Source organism: Chanodichthys erythropterus, chromosome 5 (assembly GCF_024489055.1).
Source record: "Chanodichthys erythropterus isolate Z2021 chromosome 5, ASM2448905v1, whole genome shotgun sequence".
Classification (NCBI taxonomy): domain Eukaryota; kingdom Metazoa; phylum Chordata; class Actinopteri; order Cypriniformes; family Xenocyprididae; genus Chanodichthys; species Chanodichthys erythropterus.
Window position 1 is genome coordinate 4,719,301 of NC_090225.1, and position 23,001 is coordinate 4,742,301.

A 23,001-nucleotide genomic window follows, 5' to 3' on the forward strand; every position below is an offset into this window, starting at 1 on the left:
AACGACCGAAGTGAGCTTCAGATGAACTCGAGCCACAAATCAAACAGAGCAAAAGGCCTGTGGCACAGAAACAGCTGTAATTTTCCTAGATAACATCCTTATTCTCCATGCAGTGCAGCACGTCCTCCGCTGCGCCTGCAGACATGCACTCGTCACAGAAATAAACCCTCAGCAGAACACAAGCATGGACAGATGGGTGACACTGTGGTTCAGATGCATTAACTAGCGTATGACACACGTCACATCATGAGCGTCTGCTGCATGACCAATCTATAATGACTGACCACTTCAATGCCTGATACACGTTTGATTTATTATTAGTGGAGAGAGACAGGAAAGGATGTGGAGAGGAGGGCAAGAGAAACACGGCCGGATTGAATGACTGACCGCAGGTGCATTGAATATTCAGTTAATTTCATCATCCTAAAACATAGCGAGACAGATTTGAGTTGACTATTTGACAAAGAAATGAGCTCAAATGATCATCTCCTAATGGAGGTGTGATGATGGAGATGTGCTGGTCAGTTTGTGTCTTTATGAGGCTGATTTACTGTGTCAGACAGTTTGAGCCTCAAGGTTTCAATAGAGACACCAGTGAATCTCACAAAATTGACAGGTCTGTTTCCTGCTGACACACAGAGGAAGCATCGGACCAGCGTTACTGAACACATTATTTAGTCTGTTTTATATTTAAAGGGGATCTATAAGTCTCTGGTATCCCCAGAATGTGTCTGTGAAGTTTCAGCTCAAAATACCCCACAGATCATTTATTATAGCTTGTCAAATTTGCCTCTATTTGGGTGTGAGCAAAAACACACTGTTTTTGTGTGTGTCCCTTTAAATGCAAATGAGCTGCTGCTCCCCACTTGCTATCCAGAAGAGGGCGGAGCTCAACAGCTCAACAACAACAAAGCTGGAGAATCTCACACAGACAAAATGAGGATTGTCAGTAACGGTGTTCAGCCTTACATTGTTCAAACCGGAGTCAACACCAAAGACTATAGAATAACACAAGACGTGTCACTCGTATTGTTTTGAATGGGAGAAAGTGTAACGCGCAATATGGCGGAATAAGTCCCGCCTTCTAAAGCCAAGAGCCAATCGCCGACTGGTAAAGTCATTGCGTCACTTCAGCGGCCGTTAGAATCACCGGTTTCTATAGAAACAGTCAGACGCGCGCCTCCGAAGAGACGCGCATTTAGGTCTGCACATTTTTTTTTGTCATGATTCGAGCATTTAGAAACTAAATTTATGAGTCGGTTGTTGTTAGATTTCATTGTGATTTCAAATATGAAATTTAATCGTAAGGTTGGCGAATAGTTTTGGAGAATCTGATGTTTCTCCATTCAAAGAGATAGGAGCTGCATGATGCCCAGGATGCCCGAGAGGTGTTTCAAAGATGGCCGCCGAGTGAAATGTCTTGTCTTAAAGGGACTTTGGTCAACATTGATGGAGAGACTCTTTTAGAATGAAACTGGACGTTTCTGGTTAGTGGATAAATTTATGTAGTTGCTGAGGAGTTGATTCAACATCATCTAGCATGTGCCGTCATGTTCATCTTTTGTGCAAATCCAGCATTGAATTGACCCTTGTTTGTGAAGCAGTCCGGCATAAAATGACGGCATGACAACAACACTCTACTACAACAACTCTTCCTCTTCTCTAAAGCAGCCCAACATGGCCTCGCCCCTGTTTTTGCATGTTCTCTGGGGCAGGATTTATGTAAATTTTGGGGTTTGTGATGTCACCGACCCCGGGTAGAAGCTTGTTGTAGTCCTTAAAAAGCAATTTCTGTAAAAGAAAATATCTCCCTTTACATTGAACTTTGAGCATCGTAATTCTGCAGATGTTGTTTATGCTCAAACAGCAACATTACACACTCATACATTATTATTACACAATCATAATCAACCACCCCTTTAATTAAAAACTATCTGTCCTGTTTGAGGAGACACTCACAGAAACCCAAGGACACTCACTTAGTTAAAAGCCCTAATGATTGTGTAATCATCGTTATCATGATGAACGACAGGAAGACGGACTGAGATGTTGACTTCATTCTCTTATCAGATACAGCCATCATCGCACTGATGTTTCCTCACAGAACAACATGATGAGCCAATCAGGAGGAAGCAACATCAAAATCAACAGACCCAATGAAAGCCACAGACGAACGTAACACACTTAAAGCATTAGTTCAACCAAAAATGAAATTTCTGTCCTTAATTACTAACCCTCATGTCGTTCCACACCTGTAAGACCTTCATTCATCTTCGGAACACAAATTAAGATATTTGTAATGAAATCCGAGAGGTTTTTTTTTAATCTTCCATAGAAAGCAATGTCATTCAAGGTCCAGAAAGGTACTAAAGACATTGTTAAAATAGTCAACCTGACTACAGTGGTTGAATCTTACAACATAAACAGCATAGGACACTGACGAGGAGAGACAAGTTTGTTGAATAAAGTCATTATTTTTGGTTTGTTTTTGCACACAAAAAGTATTCTCGTCACTTCATAACCTTAAGGTTGAACCACTGCAGTCACACTGACTATTTTATCAATGTCTTTAGTACCTTTCTGGACCTTAAAAGGTGCAATGACGTTGCTTATGCAATGACTTACGGGTTTGGGATGACACGAGGATGAGGATTTAATGACAGAAATTTCATTTTTGGGTGAACTAACCACTACAGGACTAAAACAGGGTGAGAGATATGACAACGAAACGTCCAGGGCTGATTTGACATCTCTCTGGATGTCAGTCAAAAAGCCTGATGAATTGATTTCACACAGACACAATGACAGATTCCGTCACGCACACAGACACACACACACGTGTCCCTGAGGAAACAAAGAGCAAAACAAAAGAAGCACTGACATTGAACTGAACCACAGATGCCAACACACACAGAACACACTGACTGAAGACCAACGCAAATGACAGATGACTGCACGAAGAAAAAACATTATATCACACACACCAAAACCATCATGAGTGTGTGAGTGTGTTGACCTCACCGTCAGCACCAATGATGATGAAACGACTCCAGCCTCAGCGACACTCAGGAAACAAAACACACGACTGAAGCGAGCGACGGCCGACACCCATCCGAACACTGCCGAAAGAGAGACGGTGTGTGTGTGTGTGTGTGTGAGCATCATCAGCCCCACCCTCACAGAGACAGACAGACGGGAGGGGGAGGATGTAGCTGAAACACACACACACACACACACACACACACACCGACAGTGAACAGCATCACACACGTCAGCAGCACACGCAGTGATAACGGATGTCACATGACCCCAAGCGACCGGCAGGACACGACGGTGCTCATCTACACCTGGAGACACTCATCTGAGACAACAGTGTGTCTCACTACAGACATTCTCCTTCTGAACCTTTATCTTTAAGAGTGTAGCTGTGAGACACAGCAGAAAATCTTGTGCTCAATGAGCATTTCTGTCATTTTTTGTATCTAAATTATGTACTTGAGAAGCAAAATGGCATAAAATATTCAAGAAAAGATTCTTTCATGTTTTAACTTGTTTACAAAATTTTTAGCGAGACAAAACACAATCACTGAAAACAGTCTGAATATCACATGCGTTGCTGCTTCTCGTTTGAAGGATTTTTCAGATGCAAAATAAGACAAGACTCTCCTAAAACTGAGACTTTTGATTAAAATGATAATCTCTGTCGTGAAGCACCTAAGATGTGAACGGTAGGTGGCCAGAGCTGAATGTATTTTTGCTGACTGACTACACAGTGCTAATGATTCAGAGTGGATCAATAATTACATGTTATCTTTACACAGAGACTTGAGCGCAGCAGAGCAGAACCGGAGGAAAAACCCCACAGACTGGATCAGATGTGCAACTCACGCCCAGCATCAGAACCACAGATTCGCATCAGGACTAAAGCACACAAAACACAATCACCGCAGTGACCTCTGAACCCATCCACCCCCCCCGCAGGTCATCAGTCATTCGCTCCCCTCCTCCATCCTTCATTTGCATCAGGGCTGCCAATTCTGCGGTTCTCCCGGAGAATTGGACTGCTTTTAAACTGTTGCTGTGGGGTTTTTTTCCAGTGGGTTAAAGGTTTGACATAATGCATAAAATATATATTTGACTGAAATGCATGTATTGAAATAGTTTACATTAAACCAGTAATAAAAGGAGGGGTTTTACGAGGAAGGGGCCCTGGTAGGGAGCCTGAAAACAGACTGCAGACTGAACACAATCATCAGCATCATCACCACCATTAACACAATCATCACCATCATCACCACCACAATTATCACCATCATCACCACAATGATCACCACAATCATCACCATCATCATCACCACAATTATCACCACCAATACCACAATCACCATCCTCACCACAATCATCACCATCCTCACCACAATCATCACCATCCTCACCACAATCATCACCATCCTCACCACAATCATCACCATCCTCACCACAATCATCACTATCCTTACCACAATCATCATCACCACAATCATCACCACAATTATCACCACCATTACCACAATCACCGTCCTCACCACAATCATCACCATCATCACCACAATTATCACTATCCTTACCACAATCATCACCATCACCACCACAATCATCACCATCCTCACCACAATCATCACCATCCTCACCACAATCATCACCATCCTCACCACAATCATCACTATCCTTACCACAATCATCATCACCACAATCATCACCACAATTATCACCACCATTACCACAATCACCGTCCTCACCACAATCATCACCATCACCACCACAATCACCATCATCACCACAATCATCACCATCATCACCACAATTATCACTATCCTTACCACAATCATCACCATCACCACCACAATCACCATCATCACCACAATCATCACCATCATCACCACAATTATCACCACAATCACCATCCTCACCACAATCATCACTATCATCACCACAATCATCACCACCATCATCACCACAATCATCACCATCACCACCACAATCATCACTATCCTCACCACAATCATCACCACCACAATCATTACATAATCATCACCACAATTATCACCACCATTACCACAATCACCATCACCACCACAATCATTACATAATCATCACCACAATTATCACCACCATTACCACAATCACCATCACCACCACAATCATCACTATCATCACCACAATCATCACCATCACCACCATCATCATCACCACAATCATCACCATCACCACCACAATCATCACTATCCTCACCACAATCATCACCACCACAATCATTACATAATCATCAACACAATTATCACCACCATTACCACAATCACCATCACCACCACAATCATCACCATCATCACCACCACAATCATCACATAATCATCACCACAATGATCACCACCATTACCACAATCACCATCCTCACCACAATCATCACCATCACCACCACAATCATCACCATCATCACCACAATTATCACCACAATCATCACCACCATTACCACCATCCTCACCACAATCATCACCACAATTATCACCACAATCATCACCACCACAATAATCACCACAATCATCACCATCAACACCAAAATCATCACCACAATCATCACCATCACCACCACAATCATCACATAATCATCACCACAATGATCACCACCATTACCACAATCACCATCATTACCAAAATTATCACCACAATCATCACCATCATCACCACAATTATCGCCACAATCATCACCATCACCACCACAATCATCACATAATCATCACCACAATGATCACCACCATTACCACAATCACCATCATTACCACAATTATCACCACAATCATCACCATCATCACCACAATTATCACCACAATCATCACATAATCATCACCACAATGATCACCACCATTACCACCATCCTCACCACAATCATCACCACAATTATCACCACAATCATCACCATCACCACCACAATCATCACCATCAACACCACAATCATCACCACAATCATCACCACCACAATCATCACCATCCTCACCACAATCATCACCATCATTACCACAATTATCACCACAATCATCACCATCCTCACCACAATCATCCTCACCACAATCATCATCATCACCACTACCACAATCATCACCATCATCATCACCATCATCACCACAATCATCATCACAACCACCACAATCATCACCACAATCATCACCACAATCATCAGCAACACAATAATCACCATCATCATTATCACCATCGCCATCATCACCACAATCATCATCATCATCATCATCATTACAAGCTTCCCGAAACACACACACATTTTTTTTTGCTGGAAATAAGGTTAATATGATACCAAAACTTGTACCAATAATAGTGAAATATCACAATTCTTGAACCACAGCAAAACTACTAGTCTAACACAAGTAAAAGTGCTCATTGCTGCAGGGTTTCCCAAACTGGGCTTCACCTAGTGAATGAATCATATTAATTATATGCACTAAAAAAAAAAAATTATATATATATATATATATATATTATATATATATATATATATATATATATATATATATATATATAACATAAATTTAAAATAAAACCTGTCCAAATTAAATGCTAACTAAAAATATGTTTTTTAAAGTAAAAAACATATTATTTAAAATAAAAGCAGTGAAAACAGTCTAAATAAAATACTAACATGTGATTTTTCTTTTTAAAATTAATTTAAATATAAATATAAATAAATCACTTGCTAAAAAAGATTAAATACTATATGTTCACCTGCATGTCTTGTGCCCATGGACTGACATCAAAGAACTGTGAATGTGTTGTTAAATTATTACAATATTAACTTCAAATCCCAGGTGGACTTTAAAACAATATCTCAGCTCAAAGGGGTTCGACTGAGAAACACATCTGTGAATGGTGTGTGTTACACTACAGGAAAGTAAAGGTTAAAGCTCATTTGAGTCTATAACGCAGAAGGTCTATAATGAGAGAGAACGCTCTGAATCACCTACATTCAAGATAATGAGTTGGGACGATCTGGGATTTTCTTCTGGTTTATGATGAAGCTGAACTGATGTAGGCCTGTTTAAAACACTGATTCTGATCAATAACATCCGGCACAAGCTTTAATGCTTTATGAAATCCTCGAGCACTCAGCCTGTCTGGACAAGCAGACGTGAATCGGTTTGATCCTCAATGTGTTTCATTCATTCAGCTGTGTGTCAACATCAGGGCAAGGGAAGAATCAGAAGCCGCTGTGATCTCATGCCGTCACGCCTCGTATCTAGAACATTATACTGCAGAAAACACTGAGAAACTCTTTCGTTGACATGAACATGCTGCTGCCTCGATCAGATCCTCAGAAATACACCTTGAGCACATCTACTCGTGCCATATATTCCCTTTAATGACATGATATCACATATATACAGATGCAGTGACATGAATTCCTGCCAGTCAGTTTACAGTAAATCATACAAGCACAGAGTGAAGAACACACAGAAAAACTGGCACGACAGGTTGGACGAGTATCAGACTGTGGCGACCAGGGCGGGCGAGAGCCGTGAGGGAACGGCGCGAGGCCGGTGGCGCGAGTGTTAATGAGCTTCACCTGGGAGGCGCACCGGCCTTGAGTCCCTCACGGAGGAGCTCCGGGAGCATAAAAGGAGGAGCGACTACCGTGGAGGACGAGAGAGGACCAGGCCTGGACTTTATTTTATGGTTTATTATGTTTGTGTGGCCGGCAGACGTCCGCGAGGGTCTGCCGGCATTACTTTCGTTTTGTTCTTTGTTTATTTTATATTAAAGTTTTGTTGAATGTTAAAAAAAAAAACAAAAAAAAAAAAAAAAAAAAAAAAAAAATAAAATAAAGTCCAGGCCTGGTCCTCTCTCGTCTTTCATTGTAGTCGCTCCTCCTTTTATGCTCCCGGAGCTCCTCCGTGAGGGACTCAAGGCCGGTGCGCCTCCCAGGTGAAGCTCATTAACACTCGCGCCACCGGCCTCGCGCCGTTCCCTCACGGCTCTCGCCCGCCCTGGTCGCCACACAGACATACAACAGAAACAATATACACTGAGTCATTCTAAACCCCAGGTAAACGTAATCCTGGGTTATCTTGCTTCACCTTTCACACTGCTCATATTTACCCTGGGATAACAATTATGTTAATAATCCTGGGTATTCATAAGGTGACGTTTCACATTGTACATTCCCAAACCCTGGGTTAATGTTCTTATCTGCATATTTGTGGTGTCAGTGTCATTGATTGGATAAATGCAGCACGCGATAGCTCTAGCATTGCACATCCACATATTGCCGACTGTACTATCGAGTTTATACTGAATGGACATTATGGACTATAAAGGTAAGAATGAAACGGTCTCTTCTTCACTCGAATTTGGGCTTTTCACACTGCGCTTAACCCCTGGTTATCATCGTTCAATAACCCTGTAATAATCCTTCAATAATCCTTTTAACCCTGTCACACTTGTAATTCAGAAGCGGGGTTAGCACCGCCTTTTACCCGGGGTTATAAAACCCTGCTCCGGAGCAGTTACGGAAACAACAGTTATGCATTGTATATAAACAGTAAATTCAGCGTTTGAGATGAAAAATGTCAAATGCAGACATTTCATTCTTACCCTTATAGTCCAAAATGTCCATTCAGCATAAACTTATAAACAGGTCGCTCGCTGCGTTTATCCAATCAATCAAATATGCAATATGTTAACCCAGGGTTTAGGAATGTACAATGTAAAACGTCAGCTTATGAATTCCCAGGATTAATTGTTAACCCCGGGTAAATTATGAGTAGTGTGAAACGTGTACTGAAAATCTGAACATTCCATCAACCTTCAGCTGTCAGAAATTCAAATCTAAACAAGCCCATTAGACTCAATGAAGCTGCCATTCAAACTATCTATCTATCTATCTATCTATCTATCTATCTATCTATCTATCTATCTATCTTAATAACTTTCTATCTAACTTACCAACTTACTATCTATCTAACTTACTAACTATCTATCTAACTTACAGTTTTTCTCAGTTGCTTTGGTGCATTTCTCACATCACTATTCACATTTGCACAACAGTTAATGCAGTTCTCAAAACAATTAGTACAAATCTGCAGTGTTTCTGTTACTAGGTGCGTCCCAATTCACATACTTGTGCACTATTCTATGACGTTTTTAAGTATAAATAGTGCGAGTAGAGAAATTTTCACACAGAAAATTCCAAAAAGAAAAAGTGCACTTTAAATACCCGGATGATGCACTTATTTAACGGAAAAAAACGAAGTGTGGAATGTTGGACACTTCATGCACTCAACTGTCGTAGCTTTAATTACGTAGTGGAGGGGAAGGGAGGATTGGACTCCATTGTTAAATGACAAAATAACCTTATACAATTCACACACTACATGGATGAGTGCATAGTGCACAAGTACATAGTGTACAAGTGCATAGTGCGTCATTTGGGACGCAATTACTGTCCAAAGCAGGCAAATATGAGTACGCGATTGGTTGTCTGTTGCTAAGCATCTAGCTGTTACATTCTAACACTGTTTCACATTGTTGTTTGGCACAACAATGCGGGGTTAACACTGCAACAAAGACTATAGAATAACACAAGATGTGTCACTCGTTTTATTATGAATGGGAGAAAGTGCAACGCGCAATATGGCGGAATAAGTGCCGCCTTCTAAATAAGAGCCAATCGCCGATTGGTAAAGTCATCGCGTCACTGCAGCGGCCGTTAGAAGCTCCGGTTTCTATAGAAACAGTCAGACGCGCGCCTCCGAAACGAAACTGAAGTGACGCACATTTAGGACTGCGCATGCGCATTAGCACGATCCAGCCTGAATAATACCGTTTTTTGTCATGATTTGAGCGTTTAGAAACAAAATTTATGAGACAGTTGTTGTCAGATTTCATTGGTGATTTCAAATTTGAAATTTAATCGAAAGCTTGGCAAACAGCTTTGGAGAATTTGATGTTTCCCCATTCAAAGTGATAGCTGCATTTGCCCGAGAGGCAAAGATGTTTCAAAGATGGCCTTTATCCAATTTCTGTAGTATTTCTTACTTCTGTTATGTAGATCTACCTAAAATACTCAGAGCTCTTTATTTTTATCAAGTTAAGCATTAGTTTTTACTGTGGTATCGAAACTGGTATTGAGAACTGTGAAATTAATTATCGTATAAACTTTATTTCCAGCAAACAAAAGAGAGAGAGACTATATTATATATTTTGAATTTGATACTGTGAAAATGACTCATATCGTAATATTAAATTTTGGTGAATAGGTCTAAATAGGTCCAGATAGATTTCAGTCTAATAGTGATACTTCACTATGGCCAATTTCACATGTAATTTGCTCATTTTCAAAATTCAAAATACTGTATTTGTAAGCACTAATTTAAATACCGTTTTACCCAAAGTATTTAATATTTTATTGTGATACATTTCAACTGAGGTATTTTGTGTTTTTATTTAAAAAACATTTTCATGTATTAAAGCCCATCTCTGTACATATCTGATCATAAATATTAATACAAAAATAACAAACACACTTCATTATTATATATAGTCTGAGTGGACAGCTGGGCAGCATATTTGGTCGTCTAGATAGACAGCACACTACGTGTTTGAGTCTGTGAGGATCCTGAATGCGGTCTAGTACACTATATAGTTTGAGTCTAGACAGACAGAGACAGACACACACCTCAGCGGCTGCTTCTTCCCTCAGAAGCGCGCTTCATCAACAAACACACATCTCGAACAGTTCAAACACACTCATGTAACACACACCAGCGTGAACGCGCTTTAGAAAGAGAGATCTCACACCTGAAATCGTTGCTTTTGTGAGAATTCCTTCGGCGCCCCTTTAATTCCAAGATGTCCACTATGGATGTGACACTGCGCGTGCGCACACGCACAGACGCGTCGGTAGAAATGACGTCACTCTTCAGGCGGTGGTTTGCGTGGGCGTGGCTTATATCTCCGTGACAACAAAAAACATTCCAAACACCCTTCAGCAAATAATATGCACCTCACCTTCATTATTATAAGAAAACCAGTGAATTATATGAAGGTTTATATTTTATATTATATATATTATATTTTATATTATATTATAGGTTTATATTATATTATATGAAGGTTTATATATGTATTGAGAAGTAAAAAGCCAACTTACTAATCTGCTATATATAAGCTTTAAAGCTACAACCACCAAACTCGGCCCAGACCTTCAGACTGTTCTGACTCAGGTTGCTATATCTTTTCAAACTGATCCCACTTACGGTTTTCCTAAAAATGCTGATCAAAACTTGAAAAAACTCCCATAAGCTTGCACTGAAAATCTGAACATTCCATCAACCTTCAGCTGTCAGAAATTCAAATCTAAACAAGCCCATTAGACTCAATGAAGCTGCCATTCAAACTATCTATCTATCTATCTATCTATCTATCTATCTATCTATCTATCTATCTATCTATCTATCTATCTATCTATCTATCTATCTATCTATCTATCTATCTATCTATCTATCTATCTATCTTAATAACTTTCTATCTAACTTACCAACTTACTATCTATCTAACTTACTAACTATCTATCTAACTTACAGTTTTTCTCAGTTGCTTTGGTGCATTTCTCACATCACTATTCACATTTGCACAACAGTTAATGCAGTTCTCAAAACAATTAGTACAAACTGCAAAACCTAGTTGATAACCTGCAAAAGCGTGTCACTTGCTCAAAATGGATAGGTCATTCCTCAAAAGCAAGTATTTATGTCAATGAAAGTGTCAGTGTCATCAAGAGGAAAAGTCCAGACACCATTGTTTATGAAAAAGATAGTCAAATGGCTTTGTCATGTTTTCATTATGACAGTTTACTCTGTCAGTGTTTTCCAATGCAAAAAAGTCAGATCTTGGTGACCTGAAAATGCTCAAGACAGCACTATATACTATTTGCACAGCCATTTGAAAAATACAGTAAAGTTACACATTACTGTATTTAGTGAGGTAACTGAGTACAAGACACTGAATATGTATGTTTCACATTTTGCAATTATAATTTGTTCACAGCATTGTGCAAAAGAAAAAATACAACCTTATTTGCAACAAACATAAACTCCCTTTGGGTAGAGCTGTGCACAACTGTAAACAATATTGCAGTACATATGGCAAATCTTTACTTATACTGTACACTACAATACACTAAATGTGTGATGCAGTAAAGCTGTACGTCTAAATGTAAATTGTACAGTGACACGTTATTTTCCCACTGCGAGCTTCATGTATGACACAATGACAGTAGTGCAGTGCAGATTGTTTAGTGCTGAATTACTGTCCATTTATACACACCTGTTCTCCCGACGAAATGTTTGAATAATTGAATTTACAGTGGTTCTCCCAACATTTGGCTGCACCCTTCGACCAGCCTCAGCCATTGTGAGGCCGTGATTGACAACATCATCCACAATTGTAGCCCTGATTTCATCAGGGATCTGCCTATTGGCCTCTTCTTCCTCTTCCCCTGTTTTGTCCCCTTCCCCTTCTTCCCCGCACCCTTACCCCTCTTCCATGAGGCTGACCTTCCATTTATGTGTCACAGTATTGTAGAAATGGTACACACTATGTCCTGCTTGGTTCGTAAATGCTTGTAAAGTGGGAGTTTATGGGATTCAGCTCTGACAGTGATTGTAGAGAAGTGGTTTATCATTGGTTGCAACTAATGCTTCACACACCCCTTCTCATCGGTGAAAGTTGAGATTCACCTGAGAGAAATTGTTCAATTTAGGAGACATTTTCAGAAAAGAAAAAAAAGGATTTAAACAAATGTGTAAAATTTGCTTTACAGATTTTGACAATTAGTTCAACATTTTTGTATGTAATGACTCCAGCAATGAAATGAGGACTATTAGTTTTATATGGAATGACTATTCAGCATTCACAAGTATAGTTAATTTTGACTGACATGACATAAGCAAATGATAATGTTATAAAACAGCAGAGAGTTGTATGAAAGCAATTGATGCATGTCCAAAAGCATTTGCAATTTGTTCGAAGGAATGAGAAACTGCTACTTTGATGTGCACAAATGACTAAATGTTGTGGAGGTTGAACTAACTGTTGTGTAAATGTAGAGTGATGTGAGAAATGCACCAAAGCGACTGAGAAAAACTGTAATAATTTTCTATCTTATCTAACTATCTATCTAACTTAATAACTATCTATCTAACTTACTATCTAAGTAACTATCTAACTTAACTTACTATCTATCTAACTTAATAACTATATATCTAACTTACTATTTAACTTAATAACTATCTGTGACGAGCAGGGCGGGCGAGAGCCGTGAGGGAACGGCGCGAGGCCGGTGACGCGAGTGATAATGAGCGTCACCTGCGAGGCGTGCCGGCCTCGGGTCTCTCACGGAGGAGCTCCGGAGGCATAAAAGGAGGAGCGATTACAACGAAGGACGAGAGAGGACCAGGCCTGGATTTTATTTTATGTTTTATTATGTTTGTGTGGCCGGCAGACGTCCGCGAGGGTCTGCCGGCATTACTTTCGTTTTGTTCTTTGTTTATTTTGAATTAAAGTTTTGTTGAATGTTCGCCGGTTCCCGCCTCCTTCTTCCCATATCTACTAACCGTGTTACACTATCTATCTTACTATCTATCTAACATAACTATATATCTATCTAACTTAACTAACTTACTATCTAACATATTATCTAACTTACTATCTAACATATTATCTAACTATCTATCTAACATAATATCTATTTATCTAACTTACTATCTATCTAACTTATTATCTAACTAACTGTCTAAGTTCTTACTACCATCTAACTATCTAACTATATAAATAACTTACTATCTATCTAACTTATTGTCTAATTATCTATCTATCTAACTTACTATCTATCTGTCTAACTAACTTAATATCTAACTATTTATCTAACTTACTATCTATCTAACTTATCTAAGTTCTTACTACTCTCTAACTTACTAACTACTACTAACTATCTAACTTACTATATAAATAACTATCTAACGTACTATCTATCTATCTAACTTATTGTCTAATTATCTATCAATCTAACTTATCTAACTTATTATATAACTAACTATCTAAGTTCTTACTAATATCTAACTTACTAAGATCTTACTACTATCTAACTTATTGTCTAATTATCTATCTATCTAACTTACTGTCTAATTATCTATCTCTCAATCTAACTTACTATCTAACTTATTATCTAACTATCTATATATATCTACACACACTCACTCACACACACACACACACACACACACACACACACACACACACACACACACACACACACACACACACACACACACACACACACACACACACACACACACACACACACACACACACACACACACACACACACACACACACACACACACACACACACACACACACACTATCTAGCTTTTAAACTACTAAACTAAAACTTAAACTATTTCAAACTTCAAGCTTTTAAAACTACTCCAAACCTTCTGGCTAGGCTTTTTCAAGCCAACTTAAAGTTTGTCTACGAACTTTACTAATCTAGTTATTATTATTAGGCCTACTGTTATTCTAATTATAAACATTAATAGTGATCAACAACAGAAAATACGAATAAAAATGACTTTATGTGGTGTTCTTCACACAGATGGCAGCGTGTGGATCTCACAGTGAACAGCAGGTGGCGGTGTCGCGCGCGGCGTCCGCAGGCAAGAACGCGCAGAAGAAACGGAACGTGACGTGAGCTCAGCGCGACACCCCGCGTTGTGTGATTGTGCTGAAGGGCAGAGAGTGAATTTCTATAAATGTGTGTGTTGAGTGAATGATGGTAAAGTTCGCATGTGCTTCTGTCTGGTAGAGAGATCTCAGCAGCGTGTGTTTATATCAGCTCTAAACTAGTGATCAGCGATGTTCTTGAAGCATGTTTGATACGGTTTAATCTGTGCTGCAGTGACAGTTATTCATTTATTAGTTATTATCGCGTTTGTTCAGGTTGAGGATGAGCGTTAGTCTGCTGTCACGCGCACTGCGCTCTCTGTCTCTGTCGGGCGCGCGGACTGTCTCATCTCAGGTCAGATCTTCATCCTCCTCTTCATCAGACATTACCTGCCATCACTTCAGCTGATCATTTATAATGTGTCATCAATCAGATCGCGAGTCTCTCCGGTGTTTCCGCGGATCTGACGGGATGTCGCGGCTTCATGACGAGCGCGTGTCAGCGGCAGAACCGGAGCCTGTGGAAACAGAGAGAGAAATACACCGTGCGACCGATCGGCATGAAGAAGACCGGAGGACGAGATTACACAGGTCACACACACACACATTTACTGACACACACTCTCGCACACACAGGTTTGTTTTTGTGAATTGTGGGGACATTCCATAGGTGTAATGGTTTTTATACTGTACAAACTGTATTTTCTCTCCCCCTACACTACCCCTACACCTAAACCTACCCATCACAGGAAACTGTGCACACTTTTACTTTCTCACAAAAACTCATTCTGTATGATTTATAAGCCTTTTGAAATATGGGGACATGGAGTAATGTCCTCATAAGTCAACCTCTCCTTGTAATACCTGTCATACCCATGTCAAAATATACATTTGTGTCCTGATATGTCACAAAAACACACACACACTCACTGACACACTCACTGACACACACACTTAATGACTGACACACTGACACACACACTCACTGACACACACACTTAATGACTGACACACTGACACACACACACACACACACACACACACACACACACACTGACACTCTTTCACTGACACACACACACTCACTGACACACACACTTAATGACTGACACACACACACACACTGACACACACACTTACTGACACACTGACACTCTTTCACTGACACACACACACTCACTGACACACACTTATTGACTGACACACTGACACTTTCACTGACACACACACTGACACACACACTTGACTGACACACTGACACTCAAACACACTGACACTCTTTCACTGACACATACACACACTCACTGACACACTTACTGACTGACACACACACACACACACACACACACTTACTGACTGACACACACACACACACACTCACTGACACACTTACTGACTGACACACACACACACACACACACACACACACACACACTCACTGACACACTTACTGACTGACACACACACACACACACACACACACACTCACTGACACACTTACTGACTGACACACACACACACACACACACACACACACACACTCACTGACACACTTACTGACTGACACACACACACACTCACTGACACACTTACTGACTGACACACACACACACACACACACACACTCTCACTGACACACTTACTGACTGACACACACACACACTCACTGACACACTTACTGACTGACACACACTCTCTCACTGACACACTCTCACTAACACACACTTGACTGACACACACACACACACTCTCTCACTGACACACTCTCACTGACACACACACTTGACTGACACACTGACACTCAAACACACTGACTCTTTCACTGACACACACACACACACACACACACACACACACACACACACTCACTGACACACTTACTGACTGACACACACACACACACACACACTCACTGACACACTTACTGACTGACACACACACACACACACACACACTCTCACTGACACACTTACTGACTGACACACACTCTCTCACTGACACACTCTCACTGACACACACACACACACACTCACTGACACACTTACTGACTGACACACACACACACACACACACTCTCACTGACACACTTACTGACTGACACACACTCTCTCACTGACACACTCTCACTAACACACACTTGACTGACACACACACACACACTCTCTCACTGACACACTCTCACTGACACACACACTTGACTGACACACTGACACTCAAACACACTAACACTCTTTCACTGACACACACACACTCACTGACTGACACTCACACACACACACTCTCTCTCTCACTGACACACTCTCACTGACACACACACTTGACTGACACACTGACACTCAAACACACTAACACTCTTTCACTGACACACACACACTCACTGACTGACACTCACACACACACACTCTCTCACTGACACACACACTTGACTGACACACTGACACTCTTTCACTGACACACACACACTCACTGACTGACACACTGACACTCACACACACACACACACTCTCTCACTGACACACACTCTCTCACTCACACACACACTCTCTCACTGACAGACACACTCTCACTGGTACACACATACTCTCTGACACACACACACACACTCAGATGATCTGTGTGAAGTTATTGTGTGCATCATTTACTCATACAGACAGTGTTTTGTGCTGCAGGTAGGATCGTCACACACGGCATCGGCGGTGGCCACAAGCAACGATACCGTATGATCGATTTCCAGCGGCTGCGTTACGAACCCGGCCAAGAGGGCCAGCCCATCGTGGAGAAGGTGGTGGAAGTGAGATACGACCCCTGCAGGTCAGTGTGTGTCCTCATGGTCACATGACCACGGCTCTGCTCCTCATCACGCATGTTCTTCTCCACTCAGATCGGCCGACATCGCTCTGGTCGCCGGCGGAAGCCGCAAGCGCTGGATCATCGCCACCGAGAACATGGAGGCCGGAGATCTGATCAAGACGTCCAGCGCCATCGGACGCATGGCCGTTCTGGCCAAAGAGGGAGACTCCCATCCTCTCGGGGCTCTTCCCGTCGGCACGCTCATCAATAATCTGGAGCTGTACCCTGGGAAGGGAGCTCAGTACATCCGCGCCGCAGGTCAGTGCTGACGCAAATATACAGCAACACGTGATCGCAGTGAGTAAGTCATGAGTGAATCTTTTTTGTCCGCAGGCACATGTGGAGTGTTGCTGCGGAAAGTCAACGGCACAGCCATTGTTCAGCTGCCATCCAAACATCAGATTCAGGTGAGGAAAGAGTTGCCAACTTCCTGAAAATCACAGATTTAAGGCGAGACACTGCAGGCAAAACCTGTTTTTTCATGTTCTGCTCAGTTTTGAGCTCTCTTTTGTATGGAAGCTTGTTTCTGCCATGAAATAAAAAATAAAAAAGGTACTTGTGACTAGGGTTGTAACGGTATGAGATTTCCACGGTATGATAACCGTCTGAGTAAATATCACGGTTTCACGGTATCACGGTATACGGTATTAAACAATCAATTATTATTTATACCATCAATTAAAATGACCAATAAATTAATTAAAATGTTTGTTTTCTTTATTCAGATTTCAATAATCAAAAACAATCAAATACATTTAATAAATTATTATGGATTAGAAGATCTTTTATTAATAATTAAAATTCAGAAAGTCTGCTTTGACTTCATTCTTCTGCCTTTTATTTTTTAATACAAATATTATCAAAAATTATGTAAATGAAATCAACTTTTTTATTATTATTTTGAGAAGTACATTCTATTTAACAATTATAATAAATTTCAGTTTCGAGTTAAAAACTTCGGGTTAAAAAGCGGTCTTTTATTTTGACGGGATGTAGTGCAGAGCTTTGAGTTTCAGTGTATTTGACAATGGTTTTTCTCAAATAAAATGATGAAATGCTCATTAAGCGCTATCTCAGAGCAACCTTGGATATGTTTGTGTTCATGTCCTCGGATGACGAGACTTCAAACACTGAAAAAACAATAAGAGCGTTGCGCATACTTGAGTATGTAGTACAGGAAACGGCGCAGCTCATTCACACAGGCAGACACGCAAAACAAACAGATATATTTATACAGCCGTCTTTTTGCGCTTTAATATTAACAGAGCCCGCCTAGGCCATTTGATTTATAGTATGTTTTATTCATCAGTCCAACAAATCGCGCGTTTTTACCTGACATCGCTGCGTTATACTGTACATTCCATTTTCATGACTGGATTCCGGGATTCCCTCTCCATCACGCATATCATACGACCTAAGTTATAAACGGAACATACCTGCATCTACACAGATGGTGTTCTCGAATATAGGTGAACATGTTCGATGCGTTTCCTCCTTTTGCAGGTAGGCCTACTTTGCGCCCGCATTGTTTTTGGATATCTACACTCGAGGACAGCCCCGCGTTTGTTTTTCTATATCTAAAGTATTCCCATAATGCAAATTGTAACTTATTTTTCAACGGGGCATAGAGATTAGAGATAGCAACTTCTGTCTCTGACATTGTCTGCTGTATGTATGGAGCAAGTTTAGAGTGTAGTGAAGTGGAAAGTTGTTGTCTATGCGCAAGTGAAATTCTGCGTCTTATTATTATTATTTTTTTTACAATACCGAAAATAAGCAAATGTACACGATATGATAATCGTACGTGTTCATACCGTGATATATCGTCATACCGGTATATCGTTACAACCCTACTTGTGACTTTTTATCTCACAATTCTGACTTTTTTCACACAATTGCGAAATATAACGTCAAAATTGCGAGATATAAAGTCAGAATTGCGAGATACAAAGTCAGAATTGCGAGATACAAAGTCAGAATTGCGAGATACAAAGTCAGAATTGCGAGATACAAAGTCAGAATTGCGAGATACAAAGTCAGAATTGCGAGATACAAAGTCAGAATTGCGAGATACAAAGTCAGAATTGCGAGATACAAAGTCAGAATTGCGAGATACAAAGTCAGAATTGCGAGATACAAAGTCAGAATTGCGAGATACAAAGTCAGAATTGCGAGATACAAAGTCAGAATTGCGAGATACAAAGTCAGAATTGCGAGATACAAAGTCAGAGAGAATTGTCATTGTGAGAAGTCGGAATTACCTTTTTTATTTTTAATTAGCGGCAGAAACAAGCTTCCATAATTTTGCTTCTTTCGCACTGGAAGAAAGAAAACATCCAGAACACACATTTAAAGGTGCCATTGAACATTTTTACAAGATGTAATATAAATCTAAGGTGTCCCCTGAATGTGTCTGTGAAGTTTCAGCTCAAAATACCCCATAGATTTTTTTTTTTTATTCATTTTTTTAACTTTTGGGGCATCATTAACTATGCGCCGATTCAGGCTGCGGCCCCTTTAAATTCTCGTGCTCCACACCCCCAGAGCTTGCGCTTGCCTTAACCAGCAAACACAAAGTTCACACAGCTAATATAACCCTCAAAATGGATCTTTACAAAGTGTTTGTCATGTAGCATGTCTAATTGCATAAGTATGGTATTTATTTGGATGTTTACATTTGATTCTGAATGAGTTTGATAGTGCTCCGTGGCTAAAGCTAACATTACACACTGTTGGAGAGATTTATAAAGAATGAAGTTGAGTTTATGAATTATACAGACTGCAAGTGTTTAAAAATGAAAATAGCGACGGCTCTTGTCTCCGTGAATACAGTAAGAAACGATGGTAACTTTAACCACATTTAACAGTACATTAGCAACATGCTAACGAAACATTTAGAAAGACAGTTTACAAATATTACTAAAAATATCATGATATTATGGATCATGTCAGTTATTATTGCTCCATCTGCCATTTTTCGCTATTGTTCTTGCTTGCTTACCTAGTCTGATGATTCAGCTGTGCACAGATCCAGACGTTAATACTGGCTGCCCTTGTGTAATGCCTTGAACATGAGCTGGCATATGCAAATATTGGGGGCGTACATATTAATGATCTGTTACGTAACAGTCGGTGTTATGTTGAGATTTGCCTGTTCGTCGGAGGTCTTTTAAACAAATGAGATTTACATAACAAGGAGGAAACAATGGAGTTTGAGACTCACTGTCTTTTCCATGTACTGAACTCTTGTTATTCAACTATGCCGAGGTAAATTCAATTTTTAATTCTAGGGCACCTTTAAGTGTTTATTTTATTGCACTTGATCCATATCTTTAAAGTCAGAAATCTCCACTTCAGCAACTTCACACACACCAAGTTATTCAATTCTGTATTCTGAAGGTTTGTTCATATATCATTTGCCTGATTTTATACAACATTTTACTCCTAAAAAATAAATAGATATTTAAAATCTCCTCTTAAAACCTTTTATAACCTCTAACTAAATTGAGCTAGAATTATGAATCTGGCTTTATTCAGTGTTCTGGATATATATATGCAAATCAGTGCATACTTAATTAGTTAATGCCTCATTTACTTATTTAAACTATACATTTCAGAAAACTTGTAATACAAGAAATGTTGCAGCTGGGGAAGTGTGACGATATCTATTAGTTACAAACTGAAGGTTATTCATAATTGCGAAAACCTTGTTCTGTTTTTAAAGCTTTTCAAAGCTCTGAATCAATTGGTTTGTAAAATAATTCCGTTTTGAAGCGTTTGAAACTTCACGGCTGCTCAAAACGCTGCAGATGCAACAAAAACTCGAAGAGCCCAAATATGTAGAATGTTTTCATTAAAGTGTAATCTAAATAATTCAGTACCATTAACCACTATGAAGGTTCTCTAAAATTAGTCTTTTAATGATATGTATTCTTGTTTTCTGAGTTATTAGGCAAGGCGAGACAAACTAGGTTAATTAGAAGCAATTACATATAATTTTTCTGTTTCATACACCCAATATTAAACTAATTAAAAATGAAGATACATTATAAAACCTGACCTGAGATCAGTTAAAAGTTCAATGACCTCAGTGAATGATTTTGACGTTTTGAACCAGTATGACGTAACACAGCCTCATTTGCTGAAATCACATGACTCTTGGAGTTTTATACACGTTCTGAATCACTGATTACAAACAAAAGATTAGTAAATGTTTCAAAGCTTCATTATTTGATGGATGTTTTTAGTGTAGACTTGAGATGCATTCTTATTCATGGGCTTTCCTTGGTGTTCAATAGCAATTATTTTTTATTGCATTTATTTTTATATTTGAATTGGTTTTTGTCTATTTTGCTAACAACATGCTAAAACATGTTGGAATGTTAAAACATGTTAGCAGTATATTAAATCATAATGCTATCAACATGTTAAAACACCAGCAATGTGCTTAATCATATTAAAACATGTTAGCAATGAGCTCATTCATGTTAAAAACATGCTAAAGCATGTTAATAATGTGTTAAAATACTAGTAATGTGTTAAATCATGTTAGCAATGTGTTAAATAATATTAAAACATGTTAGCAATGAGCCAATTCATGCTAAAAACATGTTAAACCATGTTAATAACACATTAACCTGTTAACAATATGTTAGAAATATGCTAGCAATGTATTAAATCATGCTAACAATATGATAAATTGTTAGCAATGTACTAAAGCATGTTAAAACACTAGCAATGTGCTATGTTAGTAATGTGTTTAACAATGCTAGCATGCTAAGACATGTTAGCAATGAGCTAATTGATGTTAAAAACATGCTAAACCATGCTAATAACATGTTAAAACATTTTAGTAACATGCTACAAACTTCCAGCTTTTAAAACTACTTAACTATCAGGTCAGGCTTTCTCAAGCCAACATCAAAGTTTGTCTTAAACTTTTATCTAGTTTGTTTTTGTACAGCATTTTAGTCAGTGTAAGCTGAATTTACATGCACTCCTCTTCTCAGGTGTTGGAGACGTGTGTGGCTACGGTTGGAAGAGTATCGAACGTCGACCACAACAAGCGCATCATCGGGAAGGCGGGCCGTAACCGCTGGCTCGGTATCCGACCCTCGAGCGGCCTCTGGCAGAGGAAGGGTGGCTGGGCGGGTCGCAAGATCAGACCTCTGCCGCCCATGAAGAGCTTCGTCAATCCTCCCTCTGCGGCCGCCAAAACATGATGAGTCTGGACTCTAATATAGTGACCAGAGACACAATAAAACTAACCATCCGCACAACACGCCTGTGTCACTGTCACATCTGTTCACAAACACACAACACCTGGTGTGGTTAAAAACGCTTTATTAAACACAACTGCATGTGTAAGCATGGAAAGAAGCAGCG

General features: G+C 39.7%; 2 protein-coding genes across 5 annotated transcripts in view; one reads left to right on the plus strand and one right to left on the minus strand.

Annotated features, from left to right (window-relative positions):
* The window catches only part of klc1b (kinesin light chain 1b), a 39,242-nt gene extending 23,995 nt beyond the window's left edge, over positions 1 to 15,247 (minus strand). For 2 of the 4 annotated variants that reach the window (XM_067385716.1, XM_067385717.1), the window contains exon 1: positions 10,843 to 10,921. The gene's annotated coding sequence lies outside the window, so the exon portion shown is untranslated. Of the gene's footprint in view, positions 1 to 10,840; positions 10,922 to 15,156 lie in introns of those variants that run through there. The other 2 variants (XM_067385715.1, XM_067385714.1) reach the window with 2 other exon arrangements.
* On the plus strand, positions 14,766 to 22,845 carry mrpl2 (mitochondrial ribosomal protein L2). The gene is made up of 6 exons (XM_067385721.1): positions 14,766 to 15,121; positions 15,201 to 15,357; positions 17,436 to 17,577; positions 17,648 to 17,874; positions 17,950 to 18,023; positions 22,626 to 22,845. Exons 1-6 carry the CDS (start codon positions 15,050 to 15,052, stop codon positions 22,836 to 22,838), a joined length of 885 nt encoding a protein of 294 aa, XP_067241822.1. The 5' UTR covers positions 14,766 to 15,049; the 3' UTR covers positions 22,839 to 22,845.
* Positions 22,846 to 23,001: the final 156 nt, after the last annotated feature.